At 42.3% G+C, this 22,701-nt stretch overlaps 1 protein-coding gene across 8 annotated transcripts in view; it reads right to left on the reverse strand.

The window, feature by feature from the left end:
• The window catches only part of LOC115345411 (AKT interacting protein), a 29,759-nt gene extending 8,237 nt beyond the window's left edge, over window positions 1-21,522 (reverse strand). The window contains exons 1-11 of one of the 8 annotated variants that reach the window (XR_005933132.1): window positions 20,466-20,776; window positions 16,599-16,714; window positions 15,047-15,252; window positions 12,971-13,035; window positions 12,787-12,887; window positions 11,339-11,427; window positions 11,167-11,265; window positions 10,837-10,944; window positions 10,070-10,130; window positions 3,314-4,030; window positions 73-296 (exon numbers count right to left, since the gene is read on the reverse strand). Coding sequence is in view for 3 of the 8 variants with exons in the window: in XM_041125728.1 (XP_040981662.1) it covers window positions 7,127-7,237; window positions 10,070-10,130; window positions 10,837-10,944; window positions 11,167-11,265; window positions 11,339-11,427; window positions 12,787-12,887; window positions 12,971-13,035; window positions 15,047-15,252; window positions 16,599-16,640 (882 nt within the window). In the remaining 5 variants the exon portion in view is untranslated. Of the gene's footprint in view, window positions 1-72; window positions 4,031-6,313; window positions 7,238-10,069; window positions 10,131-10,836; window positions 10,945-11,166; window positions 11,266-11,338; window positions 11,428-12,786; window positions 12,888-12,970; window positions 13,036-15,046; window positions 15,253-16,598; window positions 16,715-17,121; window positions 17,546-20,465; window positions 20,777-21,444 lie in introns of those variants that run through there. The other 7 variants (XR_005933130.1, XR_005933131.1, XR_005933128.1 and 4 more) reach the window with 7 other exon arrangements.
• Window positions 21,523-22,701: the final 1,179 nt, after the last annotated feature.

Here is a 22,701-nt window from a genome sequence, read left to right on the forward strand (position 1 = left end):
AAGAACTTCAGTCAAACATTGCAATTAATGGTTTAAAAAAAAAGAAAAGAAAAGAAAAAAAATCACACTTACTAGTCACACAACAAGGACAAGGCTTTACTCTTGCCCCAGTTTAGTCATCGTGTTTGTTCTAAACGCGTTTCCTGCTGTTGCTCTGCCAGAACATGGCCCCGCGGAGGGTCAGTGCCAAGGACTGCCTTTGCTGGGGAGTCTCTCCAAGCACAGCCAGGGGCTCATGGTGCTGCTCCTCTTCGCAGAGGAGGTGGGCTGGCAGGGCTATGCAGGAGAAGAGGAGCCTAGAACAAAAGCAAGCCACTCTGTCTGCCTTGCAGGAGCTTTAATACAAGATTGCACATTTTAATCTAATGAAAGCAGAATTATTTTCATACATACTAGCCCATGTACTCGTGTTTGAACTCAATTAGGGAACTAACTAAGAATTCTTAGTTAAGTTGTTAAGAACTGTTTTGGCCACTGGCAGCCAACTACTGCATTTTTACAGCTAAGTATGTACCGTTTTTCCCCTGCATTTTTACCTAGTGGCCCTGGCACTAAGCTTCATCAGCTTCTGTTGTTCCCATCCCTTTCTGAAACCAAATTGTTTAGGAACCCTCAGTTGTAAATAATAAGAGGTACAATGTGTAGTTTATGTTTTGAAACAAGTGCTAGAAAAGCTACTTCAACAGAGGTGTTCCAAAGAAAAAAAAAATCTAGTATGTAAAAACTATTTAAAAAAAAAAATTCTCAAGTAGCTTCAAAATATTTATTTCAAGACTTAGAACAGAATAGTTGGCTTGGAAAGGACCTACAACAATCATCTAGTCCAACTACAAACTTAACTGTTTAAGACTGCTGGCATAACTTCTATTTTTCTTTCAGAAATATTTTTACAGAGTTGAGAATTGCAAAGATGATAGTCAACTTAAATTTACTTTTTCATTAAATGATATACTTGTACTAGGAAAGATGACTATAATCAGGAGAAAAGGATTTGATTTCAATGGTATTGTTTCAGTACTCATTCACCTACCTTGTTCCTGGAACAGCTGCTTTTAACACACAAATCCAATTACAGAACGATATAGTTAGTCTTTTCTCCCCTTTCTCAATCTAATAAAGAAAAAGTTTCAGATTATCCATTCTAAATAAAACAAAAATCCACATTCTTTAAATAAAAAAAAAAAGTATTTTCTTTTCAGGAAACTGTTATTCGCATGGATTTAGCTTAGAGCAATCCAACCTACTCACCACACCTACAGAGGTCCCTAACCATTCAAAGGTAAAGAAAATTTACTCAAATAAGCATCATTTTTACTTCATTCTGTCATTCTTCCTTGTCATTGTTTTTACTAACTGTGGTGTTTTCTAAACCCCAGCGGCAATCAGACAAATAAAACAACAGCAGCAGCCGCCGCCACACCTCTGAACTGACATTAGGTAACACTCCCCAGGATTTGCTCCCTATTGAACTCTGCCCCCACCCCGCACCATCAGTAGGTGTGGGGACACGGTCCCTTTTCGGCTTTGTACAGCAGTAGGAATTAAGTCCTGCATCTACCCTGCTGCAGCTGAGATGAAAGAGCATCCCAAAATTAGAAGGGATTAAACTTCTACGCAAGTCCTTCACGTAAGTGGCTTAGGAAACTTGCAAGTCAGTGATTTATTACAAAGGCTTCTGAGTAATCTTAAAAAAAAAAAGAGGCACTATCACATTCCAGTTTAAACACTCTAGTTCTGCCTCCCCGCCCAGCTGGTACAGCATGCTCCGTCACAAAGCCAGGCCCATTTTCTGCGTCGCACTAAGAGTCCTTTAACTAAACTTTTCTAATGCGAAATTTAAATGCTGCTTCAGATTTAAATTTCAGCCGTCCCAAGAAAAGTGTAAGAGAAATAACAGAGGCAACAGAATTAATGTTCACAGTATTTTAGTAGCTACACACTAGGCCAGCACACTAGCCCTCAAAAACTTTTCCCGCATGCCTTCCTTGAAAAAAACATGGCACCACTTTCCAGGCAATACAAGCTCAGCTTTCAGATCAGTTCCTCCCTTTCTGTTTTCTATCGTAAACTCAAACAGGCATTTGACAATTCCAAGGCACTTGCAATTCCTCATAACCTACCAGATGCCCGAAATACACAGGCTAACAGGGGCATTAATGCCACACAGAAGAGAAAGCTGACCGAGGTAAGTGACACGGAGCCATCTCTTTTTCCTTTGTACTGGGTTAGAAGGAAGCTGGCTGCTTTTCTCACAAGTTTTTACAAGTCCAACACTGTGTTAAAGCTCACTTCAGCTATGCTGTACCCCATTCTAGAGACTTCCCTCGCAGAAAAGGGCTGCTCAACAGCAGGGTCATGCTGGACTAAAACTATATATTTGTTAGAAAGGTTAACAACCTTCTAACAAAGGTTGTTAACACATGACACAGAGGATGGAGTGAAATTGAACAAATGCATATTTAGGATTATCAGAAATCTGTTTCCTAGAATGCAAATAACAGCCAGAAACACTACAAAGGATTTTTTTTTTTTAAGTAGCAAATCAGCTGCATAAGAATCAAGAAAAAGGTAAGAGAGCAACAAAAGAAACATCTTCCAAGTATTAAGCTAGCTATCAAGCAGTTGTCAGCCACCCCACACTCCCAGAAATAGTTTGATTTAAGCACGAGACATTGGCTGTGGCTGCTGCAAACGTTCCTCCATGTGTTGTGCCACACGCCTACCCCCTTTCCATGGGCATAAAAGTGCTGGGGAAGGTGCAAGCTGGATGTGAGCTACTTCCTGCACATACCCTTCCTAACAACACAAATTACAAGGGCACAGCATTAAATAAGAGATATTAAGAAAGATATCGAAAAGCATTGGAGGGGTCTAAACCAGAGTGAGAAAACAACTGAACTCCTGCCCAAGCTATGCAGAGAAAGGCCATTCCCCACACGCACTGCCTTCAGGTCTGCAAAGCTGCAAGCATGAAAAAAAGCAAAACATGCCCAAGAACCTAAGCACACTCTTGAGAACAAAAGCGTCTTCGGACAGTTCCCTTCAAGCCCGGCCTTTGTGCACAAGCACTCGAGGCCTTGGCTTCTACAAGATGGCATTCAGCAGCCCTTGCTTCTACCGAGTATTTCAGAAGTAGTCGAGGCAGAAAACAATTGAAGTCCCACACTACAGCCACTGTTACAGCCCTGTCCTGCACTAGCTACGAGCTTTCTTTCTGGTACAGGAGGAGATAGGCTGAGCAAGACACCAACTCCCCCACTACCACCTCCCTCCCTCCCTCTCAAAGGACGGGATCAGCAGCAAGATCACTCACCCTTTTCCATGGGGGCTGGACGTGGTCTTCAACCTCTTCAGCAAAGATCCCAGGGAGAAACGACCACATCCATACCGGGAGATGAAGCCAGGAGCTCTCTGGAGAGCTGTGTGGGGCTCACGGAGCTGCACACAGCCACACTGGCCCAGGAGATGCCACAGGTGGTGCCAGCACACACTTACCATGCCATCTCAGGCAACACACTGCACCCCAGAGTGGGCCCTCGCAGCCCCCCGGCCCACAGGATTTCCCTCTCACTGACGGAGGTGGGCCAGACAGCTTCTGTGGTTGGCAATACACAGTAGGAATGACCTTCTTTGCTTTGAAAGACTGAAAAATTAGGTTTCGACCCCCTATGTTACACTGACAGTAGTTTCCTAAAGACCACTGAATCGGCACTGGAGCAAAGAAGTGTTATGTGCCCAGTTATTCGTTCCTTTGCTCGCACAGGAGGAAAACCACATGCGCGCATGTACACGCACACACACTCTCACTCTCTCCAACACTGTTACTCACTAGCTTTTCAAGAAACAGCTGTGGCACTAAGCAACTGCTCCAGAAGGTTTGCGCTTCCTTTTGCTTTCCCATGGTGGGTACAGAAGAGAGGGAAGGACAGAAAGTCTTTCTGCACATGTCATCACACAACTGACAACAGGAACAGCAGAAGGAATCGCTTGCTTTCTTCCAAGATCCACAGGTTTTTCCTTCTTTTCTATACTGATAGATCTACAAAATTATAAAAGGGTTACAGCTATCTGCCATCCAAGTCCTGTTCTCACAAAATAACTGACTTTAGCACGCAAGATAAAGAATGCAAAAACAATTAGAAAAAACATCTTTAAATACAGAGGTAGAATGTTCCTACTACAGGAAAGAGTACACAAATCAAAGTGCCAATTCAGAATTTTGCACTCTCCTCAAAGTTTTTGATCTGAAGACAGGACTTAACAGTTTATTTAACATGTTTCTTCAAAAAAATGTAAGAGCAAAGTTCTTGCAAGTCCTAAGCCTTCCCACACTCCTTCCTTCCAAAGGGGTAAGAATAGGAGAAAAGAGAAACCACCACAAAAATCTCAAATCCCATTATTTGCATAGGTTTATTTCAAGGTTTGGAGTTGAATGTTTTGCTCCAACAAGCCATCACTACCAGCAAGAAAGCAACATTTAATTTGATGTCATCTTGTTGATGCTGGTTTCTAGTGTCGCTGCAGAAACAGATATAGTGCTTCTCCTAACAGTAGCCACTGTTTCAAGACTCAAACAGCAAAACATCCTACACCGAGTCTGTTGGCTTCGCTCTAGTTACTGATATATCAAAGCACTAGATTGTTTGTGATGAGCTTCTCTGGGGATGACATGGCAATACCAATGTAAGTGGAAATACACACAGAATTATTCTAGTAATGACTTTGCAATTGTCTTAAAAACATATCAGCAGACACCTTCAGAGGGCCCCTAAAGACTGCAGATTTGCTCTAGATTTCCCTACCCGTTTTTAAATACCACTGCCTTAACACACCATCTTCTCAGCCTCATTACAAAGTTGGATTGAGCTCTGAGCTAGAAACAGATTTGTGTTGAAAATAGTAGAAACTGAGTTTACTTTGAGTTAACTGCCCTACAAAGTCATACCAAGTCACAGACATCTCACCCCGTGATTGACTCAATCTTGGCAAAAATGTCCTTTAGGAAGATCTGTACTCAACCACCACTATCAATACAGTTTACCATAAAAAACCCCAGTGCATTTAAACATATTTAATGGATTTAAATCTGCTGTACTAATTCACATGACCAGGGCCTGCCAGAGCCTTCCGTTTACATAGGCCCATACCTCACATATACAGAGTTACCAAGAGCTTTCAGAGAGCTGAAGGCAATAGCTCAGTTGCAAATACCCTGTTCAGAAGCACCTGCTTGGTAACTTATGCTTAGAATTCCTCTTACTTTAACCTCAAATTTGTTCAGGAAGGAGCCACTCACAATTGTATTTCTCTTATTACACTGACTATAAATGGATATACTAAGGTTTAGAAAGCACATTTTAGCATTTAGTCAAGAATATAGGTCCTGTAACAGGCACTTTATAAGATGAGGGCAGTTAAAGAATAAAGAGTAGCCCCAAGAAATGCACCTTTGGATGCACTTCCTCCTCCACCTTAAAGAGGATCCTTGCTCTCTGCATACCCTCTGCATTCTTCTGTCTAAAGAGGAATTCCAGCAGTACTACAGACACTCCAGGCAGCCCCAGGAAACCCTGCATCTCAAAGGCAGAAGCTTTAAAAGGTCTAAAGCAACATCATGCTGTAAGATTTCAACATTAGCTAAAACAGAGTAAGTACCCAATTTAAACAATGTTAAGTGCTGCACAGAAAAGACTGGAGTCATCCTTAACCGTACATTAAATTAATCATTTGGTATATGACAGCATATTACTTGTGAAGTCCTTGTCTACTTCCTTAAGAGCTAAGAAGTTGTTCTCAAAGGAAACAGGGAAAGGTTGTTATATGACAAGTGCATTTAGCTTGTCAGATAAAAACAAAAGACAAAAAAACACACAAAAACCAAAGCACACACTGGCACCACTCCCCACCCTCCCCAAACACCACATCACGTTCATATATGAAGTCACTGCTACTTGTTACTGGACAGTAGGGTTTGCATTAATGCCATCAGTACAGGTATGAGGAGCCAAAGAAAAAGCAGCCCAGCTGTAAAGGGTTAACATTACAGGTTTTGATAGGAAAATCCTGTTAGGCAAGAATAAGGCATTCTGCTAGACCCCTGTGAAAAGTAAAAGATTCTGTCCTGAGCTCACACATGCTTTAGAAAGGTTTTCCTGTATGTGGAACAAAACTGTATTTAACCAGTCTCTTCAGTACGTAATATCCTTTTATCCCGTTAACATCCTGAATACGCATGCAGGCAAGTACATATGTAGTCAGATGCTTCCAGTCTTTGCTAAATGTCTACAGTATAGACAGACAGAGGGACAAAAGCTAGATCATGGTTTCTTTTTATTTTAAGATGTCACTATTAACACACATTAGTCAAGCTATCCTAAGTAATCCCCTAGACACCTAGGGAATCTAAAATCCTCTAAGATTTTATTAGATCAAGAGACCACCATTAAAAGCTTTGATTTTAGTGTTTATATAATAAAAGTCTAATAAGCCTGACACTCTGCTTTCACCCTGTCAGACTAATGTGCGCTTTAGTGACGATATCCATTTACAAATCAATAATACATCATACATCATCCCCAGCTTTACCTCTGGAAAGTGCTAAATGGAGTCAATGAACCATCTATTTACAATTTCAAATCCTAATATATTTACAATAGAAACCAAAAGTATTTAAAACCATTAAATATAGTGTTTAACTCTGCTATATTAGTTTACATGAACACAGCTTATCTCTGGCATCGTATTTCCAATGCTAATATTTCTGCCAGTAATTTAAGATTTTTTAAAAAATTGCTATTCCTGGAGGGAAAAAAATAAAAGCTTAAAAACCAACCCAAAACCTCCAGGCATTTCAGAGCCCTGAGGAATTACCCACCCTAGACAGTCTTCAGGTAAAATACTGCAGTGTTCAAGAGAGACTTCCAAACTCCAGGCAAGCCTTTAAAACCTAATGCATATGTAAAACATTAAGAGTCAGTAATCCACTGAACAGGTTTACTGGAGTCACTGCTACCATTCAGTTTTTACTAATCCATAGTCAAGAAGGAAACTGCTGCTTTGCTGTTTCTCCCTCCATTACATTCCCTCCACCCACAGAAAGTGTTTTGTGCACCATCGTCCAGAAGGGCTAAGTAGGCATCATCTTCTCTTCTTTGCTGAAAGGCTGAACTGAGCCAGGCTTTACCCATGACAGGCCAGAAACATGCATACTTTTGCAGTGCTGATCTTCTGGCTTCTTCTAGGTAGAAGAAAGTCAGAATTATTACATACCCCAAACCCTCTTAAGTCCCTCCCCATCTGTTTTACCTTTGGCAACCACAAGCATAAAAGAAGCTAGCATCATTTCCTCTCCTCAAAGAGGAACGTAGCTATTGGTTTAACTCCTGTGAATGTGTGTGGCATCTGTAGAACTACCCTGACATTACAGGAGAGTTTTAATGACTTAGTTCATATACTGCTACCCTATCATACTACAGAGATTAAGAGACAGCCTTTGAACAGTGCCTTTTGCTTGAAGGCCATGGCCCAGCACCACTGCACTGCTATTTGCCAAATTTCTTGGTTCTACAGAAAGAAGTGTCAATCCAAATCAAAACATTTGTCATTAACCTGACATTGTAATGGTAGCCTACTACCTTGCGATGCTGGGCATACTGTGGAAGAGTACTCCAACCCACTGAAGGCTTCTGAACGCAAATTAACACGGCAAAGTAGCAACTGATACCTTTGCTATACCACGGACCTTCTTAATGCTTTCCAAGGATGGTCCTTCCCCTCCCTGAGCATTTATCATCGTTAAATGCTTGAACAATAACTATTTCTAGCAAACACAATGCAATGAACATTTGAGACTGACTATTGCAATATAGAAGACAAAAAAAAATAAAAATAAAAGCTTTGAGTTGAAGGAGAAAGATGCAACTTCAAGCATCTGTAGATTTAAAGTAGTTTAAGATGATTAGTAAATTAGATACCTACTCTAAGCAGGTCAAAGAAACAGAATAGCTTGAAGGGGTTTTTTTGCATACCAGGAACTAGCCCTGCCTCCACACTGCTATAGGCTCATCAGATCATCTGTATGCCAACTACATCAAACTTGGAATGACGCATCGAGTTCCAGAAAGCGATAATTACATGAGTAGACTTTGTCACACTACAGGAAGCCTTTTGCCTGACAAAGTAAATTAAGTCAGCAAGAAAACAGAACCTGCACTTCTTCTGTCCCTCCCCGTGTTTTGTGTAAAAGGTGACACTATGTGACAGAATTGCCGTAACGCATCAGACAACAGCAAAGGAGGGATCAGTTAAGCTTGAGTCTGGCAGAGTAGCTGGCACCTGCCTATCGCATGCCACACACAGGACATCATCTAGCAAAAGCCATGTGCTCAGCAGGGAACTGGGACATCACAGCCTTTCCTGGGCTACAGTTCTAGAATAGCCAGGTTGTTTCCCAAGGCACAGGAATTACACGGGTAATAAACAAGGACCCAGGGTTGCAGAAAAAGGGAAAGACAGGATACAGGATTAAGGAACTTCCTTTTACTGGGAAGGAAGAGAATGTTCTCAGCTACACTGATATTTTGGAACAAATCTCCTAAGGCACAGAAGTTGGGCCATACCTGCTATCAACAAAGTACTCAAGCAACTAAAGTACCACACATGCAATAGTTACTGAAGATGTCGATTTTCACTTAAAAAGAAATTAACATGCATCCTAAAAGATGAAAGAAAAAGCATTGTTTGCTATAAGTCTCTGAGACAGCATCATATCCTTTCCATTCCAAGCACCTCAACCTGTTCTTTCTTAGGTCTTTGATTTAAAGGGTAAGAAAGAAGGAAGTAGAGAATGAAGGGCAGGGGAAGAGTCAAAAGTATTTCTCAAGTTTTTATAAGAACATCAAGAAGTCAGAATCTGATCAAAATATTTTCCTGGGTGTTCTAAGGCTGGAGAAAAGCCACCTCACCTCAAGCCCTGCTGTGACTCTGGCTGTTGGGAACATTGCTACACTGAGCTTACAGGCAGCATATTGTATTAAGATCACTGTAAAAATCTCATTCATGGCAGAAGACAGGAAGAACATGAGTTAAAGCTTGCAGCAAGGAAGACTGAAGTTTGGACTGACAAAAAAAAAAATTAATTTTTTTTTTTTAGTACAAAAAAAGCAGTAAACACCACCACAGCTCTAGTGCAAGGAGGCCAAGTCAGTAACTAAAACATGCAGAGCGTTTTTCCTTGACAGTCCAGCAAAAATACCAGCCACCATTTCAGAATCCCTAGGCACTGCAAGCAGATTTACTTGTCATGCCACTCAGTGCAGACTCAGAATTGCTGTGTGCCAGCTCTTTTCAAGTGCAAAGAAATAATAAATAAATTAAAAAAAAACAACAAAAACAAAAAACCCAACCAAAACAAAAAAACAACCCCCCCCCTGTTCCCCAAAACAAAATGTGTTGCTCAGGTGAAAGCTGTATGAACCAAAACATTCTTGCTATATCAGTAAGAGTGCTTTGTGACAGAAGTAACTCTATGCACCCTTCAATTAGCTGATATTGTCTTATTAGAACTCAGTAGTGTTAAGAGATGTGAGCAAGGTACTCTGCCTGTGCTGCTTCAAAAAGTCTGGAATGAGAAGAAACCCCTGAAGCTTTGATTCAATAATGAAAGATCTCTCAACAGAAGAGAACAAAGAAGTTGGGGACTGTCAGGTTATGCAGAAGTGGTAATGGCCATGACAAGTGCAGGACAAGCTAATAGGCAGTCAGCAAATCTCTTCTTTCCCCTCCTTCCTTCCCTTCCAGCCCTAAACAAAAAAATCCGCCAAGTGTGCCAACAGTTGTACTAACAAAGCTTTCTAGCTGGCTAAATGATTAATTGCTTAACACACTGAAGTTAGAACTGTGACATAACTGCTTAGTTAGGAGACCAAATCAGTTTCAGCACGCCTGCTGATCCAAAAGAGGGGTGGAATAAGGTCTGTCTAGTACACATTCATCACAGAGACAGAGAACCTTTCTTCCCTTATCAGGCAATAAACCCACACTACAGTGAGAATCTGGACTTTGCACATACCTTCTGAGTCAACATCTTCTCTCTAGCTTCATCATGTATAGCTGGATTCCATGGAGAAAAACTATGGAGAAAGTATAGTTACCTCTTACTTCGCATTTTTGCAAACTACAGCTTAGAGCAGAAAGCAGCAATTTTCCTCGGTTTAGTTTGTTGAATTTCAAGTAAACATTGAAAACTCAGACTTGTAGTTAAAACATACAGTTAAGAACTGAATTCACATTGTCATGGATCTTTACAACAAGAAGTATTTAGGTTTTTGTTTTCAATGAGAACTGGCAATTCAGCAGGTGCTACATGAAACACTACTCATATTCCCTATGGTGCTGACTGCTCCATTCCCTACGCAGTCAAGCTTAAAACCATTTTAAAAGTATGACCAAAGCTATAGTCATGCAAACTATGTTCAGGAAAGTCCAAAAGCAGTATTTACTCCCTGTGTATCTCTACTTGAGGGACATGAAGTGTTTTGGAGCTTTTGTTTGTTTGTTTTGGGGTTTGTTTGTTTGAGGGTTTGTTGAGGTTTTTTTAAGTCTTGGTTGCTTAGTAAACAAACAGTAAACACAAGTGTCTGATTATATTTAAGATTCACTCAATACCAAACAGAAGGAAATGAGGGTAGGAATATTCAAAGTAATGCTATAAATGTAAGAAAAAAAAAAAAAAAAATAAAGTCAGTCAGCTTGGTAGAGAAAGGCTTCAAATCAACAACTATACCAAAACTTGTACTTGAAACATTAGGATGTGGTGAATTTGCTCATGGTACTTACATGATTGCATAGGGATCCTCTATTTTGGGCTGATCAAATAAATGACTGCTGCATAGTTTGACACTGTCCACCACTTTGCTTTTGAACAGCTGAATATCTTTTTCATACCTGCAAGAGAGAAGTAAGTAATGTTAAGTAATTGGAAGGAGGAGGCACAGGTTTGCTTTAGAAGCACGGACAGACTTCGCAAAGCCTCAGCATTAGTTCCTAGTGCAATCAACTCTGGAGGTAGAGACCATGAACCGATAAACAATTTTACAAACCTCGTTTCTGCAAGTCTATGCAAAAACGTCTTAAGAGACCATGTCTATATGCATGGAAGATACTTACAGCACTGCAGCCTCAGGATTCAGAGGAGTAGTTGTATCAATCTTGTAGAAGACTCTGCGAGCATACATTAATACTTGCCATATGTGATTATGATTTCGCCTAAAAAGAACAAAACACAATAAAGAAAGGAACAAAGTTCTTACAAATTATACATCAATATGTTACCACTAACCTCCATTTTGCAAATGCTCTTTTCACATCCAGTTCACCAGATAAAGGATCTACTAGTGGATGGAAGACAGGCAGATCAAAAACCAAGCGCTGCATTAGAAAAAAGAAATTCATTATGACAACTTCAATCCTAATGCTAAAACCACTGGGTGAAGGTCACTCAAGATGTTGCTTCCAAATACTAATTAATTGTTACTGTATTAAAAGAAAGCAACCTGAAGTGATTTATACCAACTGTGAAACTGTAACCCAACACACCCATGTTACATGCAGGGTCCTGTCCTCTCTCACATGCTTATCACCAGATCAGGAAACTAATCCAGCTAACCACACAGGCGCTAGTGCCAACACAGGTAATATCAGATAAGATCAGATTAAAGGAGTTTTTCTGGTTCAGCTATTTGTGACTGAAAGCTTTTTACATACTTGAGCTACAATCAATACTTTTTTTTATCCTACATATTTAAGTAAACTATGCAGTGACACCACGGTGTCTTCAGTTCTGTTCAGCTAGCTTCCTCTGGTATTCGTGCATTCTTCCAAAAGAAAACTTAGTTTCAACAGGAAGGTTTTAAAGCCCTATGCTAGCAATAGAATGATGGCTGTATGAGAGATACTGAAGTCTAATCTTTGAAAGAAACTGTTTCCTACTAGCTCTGTCCTTTTAAAGATGATGGCTTTACACAAAACTTGACACCAGGCAGACAGCTTCCTGACATAGCAACTTGTTCTCAGCTACAGCAGTTACATACACCTGTCCCCCAATCTTCCTCTTACAGAAATTTGGCCAAGACGACCAGCTGCTCTGCTCTGGAGAGTCAGACTGCCACAAGATTTTTTTAAAATTTTATTTTTATATTTTAATTGTAATAAAATGTAATAACTTGTAATAAAATGTAATAACTTGGATACTTTTCCCTAAAGAGAAAAAGAGAAAGCAGAGATGGAAGGTAACACTGTACTATCTATCTTCTACTGCCTTTTTTTCACCAACATTCTCCTCAACTTCTTGTAGTTCTTTGTTTCAATGTAATTTAGGAGACAGGCAAGAAATCCTGCAGTACTACAAGCAAGCACAGCACAGGTGCCTGGAATTTATGTTCCATTATATCGCTACTCAGAATTTGCATACTTCTTTAAGTGTTTCAGTGTTAACTTCCTTGCCAAGGAAGTAGCAGATCAAGAGTTGAGGTAAAGAACTGCTTGATTACTTCATACTCTAATGCATCTAACCTCAGGAAGTTCACTGTACACCAGCCTTAGTAATCAGAGTAACTTAATTCCTCCACAGATGTTAGGAAATATGTACAAGACATGCAAATGAGCCCAGCCAACTGAACAAAACTAGTTCAAGGAAATGAGAAGCTATCTGGTATATTAGCTTTAATAAAAAGTCATACTTAAAACACCAGAAAACAAGAAAAACCCAAGATACACACAACCACTTACCGGGCAGTCTCCATCTGGGTAATTATCAGGAATATAGACAGTAAATTTAAACACACCATCCTGGTAGAGCCCATGTCTTATGAATATTACACCAAACCACACTGCAAGTGAAAAAGTTTGCTTGAGTGAAAGAATTTAAAAATATATATACGTAAAATACTTTAAAAGTTAGGTTTAAACTTACTTAATGCTGATCGGTAAGATGGCTGCACGTAGACACCTGGCAGTTTCTGCTTTACAACCAAGGTACTGCAATGAGAATCAGCATTTAGGATAGCTCTACAACTACACTATATCTACAGCAAGCTGACAACAGTAAACCCAGAATATACTACCAACAGCTTAACAGGGGACTTCTTCCACAAACTTACACGCAATTCCCAAGGTCAGATTGCTCACAGAAGGAGGTGGCAGAAAACTAGTGAAACCGTATTTTTTCACTCTTGTTTTTCCTACCCCTCCACTTGAAGAGTTACTAACAGGAAACATTATTCCTCCTGATAAAACTGTAAGTAGAGAAGCGGAAATAAATTCTTCCCCCAGTAGATGCATTTAATGCATGTCATTACTGAAATTTCCACTTTTCTACTGAATCCCCAGTTTCAAAGTAAAGAAGAAAAAAAGAAATGCAATTAAGTAATTTTGAATGCAGATTTGCAGTCAATTGTAGTAAATTCTGAAATGTTTAAAATTGAAGTTAAAGTTTGGTCACAAGTAGTTTTTCAGTTTTAGATGAGACTATGCTGCAGGTCAAACAGAAATTACACTGGCAACTGACAAAAAGTAACAGAAAATAAAAAGGACAGTCAAGAAGCAGGCTATATTAGAGATCTGGATCGAGTGATTCCAGGCATCTCATTAACGGGATGGACCAAGTAATTTTCCCAAACTTGCACTTATTTGCTATTTCACTTCTTGAGATAATAATCCAGTCACGATCTTCAGTCACCAATGACCAGTGCATTATGAAAAGAGTTTCTACATCTCCTTTTGCTTTTTAGGGAAGTCCATTTGATAATCAACATTACTACGGGGGCAAAATGTGCTATTTTTACTAGTTTTCAACAAGGAGCACAAGTAGTTGCTAGTAAGTTTAACCAGCTATAGTTGTATGGTATGCAGATTCTACTGAACACTATAAATGATAAACCAAATTATTCACTTCATAGGTTTTCCAGTTACTTGGCATATAGGTCCATTAAACTGAACTCTGCATGCTTGTACAAATAAACCATAATCTTAAAGCAGAATATTAACACAGTCCTCTGCTTACGATTTTCATAATATTCATTATTATTTCCCTAATAATAAATTTGTTAAACTAGAGGAGTTTACATTATGATACCAATATATTTTTGCACGCTGCAGAAGAAAAACATCTTTCTTGAATTAAGTAGTCAGGGTCAGTTCCCTGAAAAAAAAAAATTACTGTTTTGAGAGTTCTCACTTTCAATTTAATGGTTAAATGCAAGAACTGAGACTTAGCATTGCATAAGGACCCCAGGGATTTCATTCCAAAAGGCACTACATACTTGAGAATCCAGTATGTCTATTACAGAGGAAGTCCCTTCAGCTTTGTAGCACAGAACAGTTTATGTAACTAGAAAGTTTTGCAGACAAATAGAGATTTGTATGCTCACACAGCAGTTGACAAATCACTAGATTGGATCAAATGCAACTGATCTGAAGAAAGTTATTGAAATTGCGCTAACTCCTCCCTCAAAAGTTTCACATTAAATATCGCTGAAAGACAGGAAAGAAGATAGTCTTCCTAATATCCTTTTAATAAGCCATATCAGACAGCGTTCAAGTGTTCCATGTAAGAACTGAAGGAAGCTCCCACATCCTAACTCCATTAGACAGTGCCATATATTCATAACCATCTTCCCACTAAACAACTGCTTGCTTCTATTTTAATACTTGTTTCAAAAATTCAGTATTTCTGACCAAAAAGCTGTTAGGATAACTGGTCAGGATGCCTAAACCCAAAATGTGTTTACTTCAAGACTGAGAAATATAATAATTCAGAGAATCACATCTAAACACATCCCTTTAAATCTCATCTCATTTTCCTCTCCCCTTCTACCTCAAGAGATTGAGACTGCTGCTCCAGAAAAAGAATTTTGTGGAACTTAAGTTTTACTGCCTTCTTCAAGGACTATGGCAGAGACACCATGTAAGAACTAGATCCCTGCATGGTTTTTTACCACTGAAGCGTAAGCCCAGTGACGTAAAAAAGACACAAAAAGTGAAAACCTACAACTCTGCAAGGAGGGAATACTCCAAATAAAAAGGCCCATAAGAAGCATGTGTTCCATTTGTCGACTGGGATGACATGGCAGGTGAAGCAGGCTTGGTTATTGGCACAGCATTCTTTGGAATAGAAGGCAACTGTTTCTTTGTAGAGGCTCGTAGAGGACTGGTTCGCAGCTCTCCACTCAAAGTTTTCTCTTCAGCATCGGGTCTCTGTTAGATTGAAAGAGAACCCCGAGATTACAGGCTGTATTTCATAAACATTTAACACATTAACATATTTTAACACAGGTTTAAACCCAATCTTGTTAATTACAAGTTTGGCCAATGAAACATATCTTGGGTTTTGGTGTTCTATTGCTTGGGGGTGGTGAGGTGGGGGTGGTATCTCTTTGGGGTTTGTTTTTAAATAGACTTTTATTCAGTCAAACCTAGCCTACAAGTACAAGAGTAATCAATGCTGGACAGGAAATCTGCAGATTAGGACAAATGCTTAAGGAGGCTTACATTTATTTAGAAACTGGAACCAGATAGTATATAACATCAGCTTAGAAGTCAATCTATTTCTAGCACACAGTGCATCAAAATAAATCATTTCTACTGACAAGCATCCTCGCATTCTAGACTTCAAAGAGTCTTTAAAAGTAGTGTAGTAAAGCTGGGATGAAATAAGAACTTTTTACAGAAAATTTCATGTATTTGACTTCCTGCCTGTGCTTAAGACACCAACATCCCACTTGGAACTGATCACATAGCCCACTCCCACTGAGAGACAATCACCATTTGACAGTAATATCAAATTTAAATAGTTTTGCTATAGCAACCTTTTTATGCCTATGCTGTCTTTTATTAAAAAAGAAAAAAAAAAAAAATACCTTTTCTACTTAACTGGTCACTGCTACACTGCTAGCGAACACTTTATATGTACAGACCTCAAAATCATTCTATAGATTGCCAAGATAAACCTGCAGGCTATAGACTTGTGATTAGGCTAGTTGTGGTGACTACAGGCATGATTTAGGCTATAGTGTTTTGAAGTGCTTGAGACTTGGACTAGTAACAATACCTATGTCATAAGCATTACCAACAAAGTTATATAATTTGCCCTAACAAAATTATATAACTCATTTGAGAAGTGATTAACCCTAGAACTATCATGCTTTTATCATTGCTACAATCTGAAGTAGCAATAGTATTATGGAGGCAGAGTTTTGTCAATGCTCACTGCACATGCAATACCTGGCTAAGCTCTACCTAAGACAGTAAACAAATGTCCTAAGAAACAAGTGTTTCAACCGTTTGAACAAGTTTGTTTCATCTTTCCTACTTAAAGATGCTTCAGATAAGAAAAGTCAACAAATTCTGGAGTAGACTCCATCCACAGGCAAATTCCAGTTAATACAGCTCAAAGCTAGCTTACACTTTTATTGAAGAGGATCACAATCCTCGGAATAAAACACACACTCCACTGTATTTGTGTATCATCTGATGGTCTCTTCCAGAACTGCTACCACCCCTCAAGGCACGTTAACACCTTATGGCACCCATTCATTAAATACCTTGCGCACAGAACTTGTAGACATACTCCAGAAAGGGTTCATAACGTGTATTCCAAATAAATGACTGCAACTTTTCAGTATCTTCAGAGTGTCCTCAGGCCTCTCTGGTTTATACCCTAAAAATACACAGAATGAATATGCATTCTAACAGATAAACAGCACTCAATATATAAATAGGATTCAGATCTAATTCTGCAGCCAGCTTTATATTTCTATAACTTCAGAAGCAAACTGCTTGTAGTTAAGACTGACAATAGTTAAAATTGCCAAAGCTCTATTATATATTAGACTCCAGGACAATACTACAGTTGTCTATGAAGTAATTTTTGCACATGAATCCCTACCTTCTTTCTGCTAGAAAGATACTCTAGATTCTGCATTCCATGTTTTGTCTTGCCAACTGGAAAAAAACCCCCATCTATTGGCTCAGCACAGTCAAGAAAGATCCTCTACACATGCAAATATTCAAAAGTTATCACTTCACCATTTCAGTCCAGCACCAGACAGTACTACAATGGCTTACTCTCGTAGCACAGTTAAGTGTTGTCTCTCACATACACTGCTGACTTCGCATGTTTCTAAAGCACTCCAGTTTGAAAAAATCTCTGCCATTCCTGGTGAACGAGATGATCCTCCCATTGAGTCTGCATCATGTATGTGTCATTTTGTTTTCATCTGCATTGGAACACCACCAGGAATAGACAAAGCCACAGAACACAGAAGTTTTTCTGTAGCTTATTTAATGGTTTCATTATGAGCACTAAGGCTTAGTGCTCTTTAGATCAGCAGTTCAGTAACAAGGACTTCAGCAGTATTTAGAGTTTCAGTGTCATCTACTGTAGATGTCCTCGTTTTTCCCTTCTCTCTAGTTTGTGGTTTGTTTGTTTAAAAAAAAAAAAAAGTCTTGCTATTGTTTGTGCAAGAACTCTCATCTACAAGCACCTCTTGTCTGGCACAGCCTATTTCCTCCACTTTTTTTTTTTTTTTCCCCCTTCCCTCCAGTTCTCGTAGTTACCATTCCCCTTCCTGCCCCCCGATTTCTGGCTACATTAACTAAGGTTTTGAGACAATTCACTTCACTCAATTTCTTTAATAGGAAGTTGTACAACATCGACCAAGGCAATTCATAGGATGTGAGAGAAACAGAGAAAATGGCACAGGCTTCTAATGTGGTCAACAATAAGTTTTTCTATAGTAAGCAAGGCACCACCTGTTCCCCCATTGTTTTGACTAGTTTATAGAGAAAAAGGTAACATTATGTTCAAAAATCTCCCTAAAAGGAAAATAAATGCCAATTTTGTTAAGAAAAAAAAAAAAAAAGCCAGACAATTTATCCAAAGAAAGTCTAGCAATGGTAAATTTTTTAAAAAAACATTGATATCAAATCATAGGTATCCTTCTAGACTATATAGCAGCCAAGCATTCAAAAATGCAAGCACCATTTAGAAAAGTGATGAAAATTAACTAATTTCTCCACCCCAAAATCTCCTCAAAACATTCCAGTACACATGATTCCTCCAGATATTTTTCCTCTTCAGCAGCCAGTCTCACATCACTCTGAGCCACTGAAAACAGAAAGTCAAAGCACAGCTACCACACCGGGGCATGCCCTGTGACAACAGGGAGAAAATGTTTTCACTTTTCCCCATCTCCTGTCTGGAAAGCAGAGCCACACCAGAGGGCTATACCGTGGGCCTTTTCTCTTCCATGAAACCCAGGCAGACTAAGTAAGACAGCAAGATACTAGGCTAGGAAGGTACAAGACATTTCCTCGGTAAACTTCAGTGTAACCAGAGGGTGGAAGAACTAATGCGCAAAGAGAGCATCTGAGTGCTATGGCTTTGACAATAAAGTGCTGGAAGCTGAGGTACAGGTTGGAAGACAATTAGCTGGAATCTGGAGTGATTACAGGTTTGAGGTGGGATTTTTTTCTTTGTTTGTTTGTTTGTTTTGGACTGGTGTTTTTTTTAATACTAGGTAATATAAATTGCATTATTCCGGAACCAGAAATATGAGATACAAGAGTTGAGCAGGACAAAAAAATGACTTATGTATGTAAAAAACAGCCTAACCTATTAACACTGAAACAGGGAACGGATCTGGAAGCTTGGTAACTGGTGCTAGATGGAATTCAGTCACTGACTCCACCTTTCAGAAAGCAGCTATGCATCTCAGTACACTTCCAGCTTTGTTGAAGAGCTTTTTATTCTAGAGATGCCTATTAACAGGCTATTAAGAGCAGTTTATATCTCCAAATACAACATTATTTTAGCTGTAAACTACAGAATAACTTCCAGAGATTCTCCTGCACAGACATCTTTTATCCTGTTGCTTGCCAGTAATAAGTCATACATGGTGTTGTCCTAAACTTACAGTTTAACTGCCTCCAGTCTCATTCACCTGTTAAAATACTATTTATGATGGAAAACTAATAACCTCACAGTACCAGCTTCCCAGAGGAGGATCATTTAAAAAGCCCTTCAAGGTGTTCTAGAGTTTGTCTACTTCTGATCACACTCACTCCTACCTGTGCTATGTGGCAGTGGAGAATGATATCAGTATAGGAAACTTATTCGCAACTGCTTATGCTCTGTAGCGCCTTCACCTCACAATTTACTACCCCACATTAACCCAAAGAATAATTAAAAAAAAAGAAAAAAAAAATCAAATAACAGCATATTTAAGTTAGACTGTTTATCCTACTTCTCACTATGGTGAAGGTCTGCAGCAGACAGAGAGCCAAGTCCCAATATCATTAAGTGGAATTTCTAGGTAGTTTAGTCATTCAATCTTGCACAGGGCTACAGTGCCTACTACAAAGTACCTACCATTACGGTACCTTATGTTGCTCTTTCTACCGAAACCATCAGCTTCCCACAAGAACCCAATACACTCTCCTCGTTTTACGAAAAAGTAATAAATACATTCAAAATCATCACCCTGTCTCCCTTCCCACTATCATGATTCACAGTGCCTCATCTAAGGAGAAACTTAATAGTGTGCCGCTCAGTAATACGTTCTACTAATTTCCCTTACTTCAAGAATAGAAAGTAACAGCAACCCTCCTAAGCAGACCTCCTCCCATGGGCTTTTTATAGATATCTTTTTCTCTAGTGTTTTTCTTCTAGTACAACAGCAATGAAAAAAAGACACAACACGAATTTGTTAAGAAACATTATTTCAAATGCTGCTTCTTGGAAAGGCCTTCTAACTTCTATACAGCACTGCATTACTAAAGTCCTATCACACCTGGACCAAGAAAGCCACCTGCCACCAAACATAACCTTATGTTGACAGTCACCAGCACTGAGGTACACAATACAGGAGAGCAGTCAGAGCAAGCGTAAACTCATGCAGTACTTCATCATCACTCTAAAATACTTCAAAACCCAAAGTTACCACTAATGAAAACCAAAATTTTAAGTACTTCACTTTTGCACATTCTCCTTCTCTACACTAGGTACTCTCACTAAAGATTACTTCTATTATTTATACCTACTGTCATACCATGTGTCATATTTCTCTCCTGTCATCAGCAGAGACATTAGATTAAATAAAACACTACTAAACCAATCTGACAAGAATTTCATCTGCCTGGAACAGAGCACTTTTCTAAGTATTTTCTGGAAACATAAACAATTCCTCAAGAAGAAAAAAAAAAAGAATGTGTAGACAAACATATATATAAATTCTTATATATATGTTTTTATGCATTTGATTCCCTACCTAAACGGGAAGGGAGCCACTCCTACACCTGAGAATAAACAGAGCTGATTAGGCAGGGCACTAGAGAACAGCACATGTTCATCACAACACTATTACACTCTTGCCCAGCAACTGTAACTGTCAGTTTACACCCGAACTTACTTCTCCTCAGCACACCTACTCCTGATCGTCAAGGAGTTTCTCCAAGGATTTCGCCAGCCCACACCTTAACCTACTGGACGAGAGAGTCACCGAAGGAAACGCTGGCAGCGAACAGGAACGCTGACCAGTCAAGCCTGTTTGCCAACTCTTCCTCCACAGGTGGATTACACCTTTCCTACCGACACCTGCTGCTGCGACTTCCATCCCCTAACGCACTCCTCGAGGAAGTCATAACCTACACCAATGAAACCAACCCTTTTACAGCGAACAGCTAACAGTTTAAAAGGCACAAGGGGATGACCTGCCGACTTTCACAGGACAGCTAGGTTTCCCGAGGGGGCTGGCAGCTGGAGGACGGGTGGGTCGCAGGAGGGAAAGACAACAACCAAAAAAACCCACCCCCAAACCCGCCTAGTTGGGCGAAGTCCCGAGACCCGAGCGGGGCGCAGCCTCGCCCGGCAGTCCCCGGCAGCACCCCACATCGGGACCACGGCCGCGCCCGGCGACACCGTTGGAAAAGGCGCGGAGAGGCCCGCCGGGCCCCGGCCCCAGCCCCGCCGGCAGCCGCCCCAGGGCCCTCAGCGGCCGCCCCGAGCCCCGCTGCTCGCCCCCGCCGCGAGGTCCCCGAAGGAAGGGGGCCGCGGGGGGCCTCGTAGGGCGGGCGGCGCCGGGCCGGTTCCCCCGCGAGGGACAGGGCTGTCCGGGCCGGCAGACGCTCTGCGCGGCGGCGGCAGCAGCTCCTCACGGGGCGAACGGGCGGGCGCCGCCCGCGCCGGCCGGCCCCTCACGGCGACAGGTGACGGCCCCGCGGGGCGCAGGCAGACGACCCGCCGCCGCGGCCACCCCTCGGCGCGACCGGAGCTGCCCGCCGCCCTCCCGTGCCGGCGGGGACTGTCTCCCCGCGACCGCCGCTGGCGCAGCGCCCGGGAAGGCGGAGCCGGGCCGGGCCGGGCGCTACCGCACCACCACGCTCGCTCACCCGCGCCAAGGCTCCCGCCGCTCCGCTCCGCTGCACGCGCGGCCCAGGCCCCGCCAGCCGCCGCCGCTCCCCCCCTACCCCCTCCACTGCCCCATTTAAAGCCCGCCCCTCAGCATCGCACATCCGGACCCGGCCTTCCTCTCGACCAATCGCCGTCCTGTTCTTCCGGGACGGCTCCGCGAGGCGGGGCGGCGGGGACGAAGCCAGCCAATCACAGCCACCGTCCTCTCCGTGAGGCAGTAAGGCCGACTCCTCGCCTGTCACGGCGCGGGGCGGGCGGCCGCTGAGGGTTCCGCCCCGGGGACGGGGAGTGGCCCGCGTGTCTGTCCGTCTCGCGGCGGGCGGACCAACGGGGCGGTGGGGACGCACCTGTCACTCTCTCGACAGGAAGAAAGCGCTGGGGCCGGAGCTTAGAGAAAAGAGTCCCCCCCATTGGCCGGCGGTGGGGAGCGGGGAGGCGTGCCATTGGCCGGCGGGCCGGGGCCGCCAGAGGCGACGGGGGCGGTCATTAGCGGCCGCGGCCGGCGGGGGCAGGGGCCCGGCTGGGCCCGAACGGCCGCTTGGAGGCGGGGCCCGGGAGGGGGCGGCGCTGCCGCTGCACGACGGCGCCCGAGCCCCGGGGGCTCGGCCGTCACCCTCAGGCCGCGGGCCCCGTCAGGCACGGTCGCCTCTGTCCGCCGCTGTCCGCCCGTGCGTCCGAGCAGAAACTGCCGCTGGCGTCGGCTGGACCGCGGCGGCCTGGCGCGGACGGAGAGGCTAGCCCGGCGGCCTGCCGCCACGCGATCCAAAAGCGAGTTGAAAAAAGGCAGAAAAGGGAGAAAGGTGGAATTGAAAGGGGCCGAAAGAGCCCTCCGGAGGCGGCCTACGGTACAGGAGAGAGCCCGCGCCCGCCCCGCCGGACGAGGAGACCCGAACCGTGGCCGTCAGGCGTTCCGCGGAGGCGGGCTGCCCCTGCGGGGGTCCGGCTGCCGCCCCTTCCTCCGCCCGCGGCCTCCGCGGCGCGGCGGGCCGAGCACAGGCCCACAGCTCCGGCCGCCGCCGGATGAAGAGTTCATCGGTCACGGACTTCCGCGACGGCTGGGAACAGGCTTCGAAAAACTGGCATTCTACAGAACACGCTTGAGCCAGATTTTTTCCTTTTTTAAGCTAAGAACGCAGACCAGCTTCCATTACTGCAAACGTACATGTACATACACGCGCACGCAGTGTCAATTCATAGTTACGTATAGGTATACATGTGTATACGTACAAAATTTA

This window comes from Aquila chrysaetos, chromosome 9 (genome assembly GCF_900496995.4).
Source record: "Aquila chrysaetos chrysaetos chromosome 9, bAquChr1.4, whole genome shotgun sequence".
NCBI lineage: Eukaryota > Metazoa > Chordata > Aves > Accipitriformes > Accipitridae > Aquila > Aquila chrysaetos.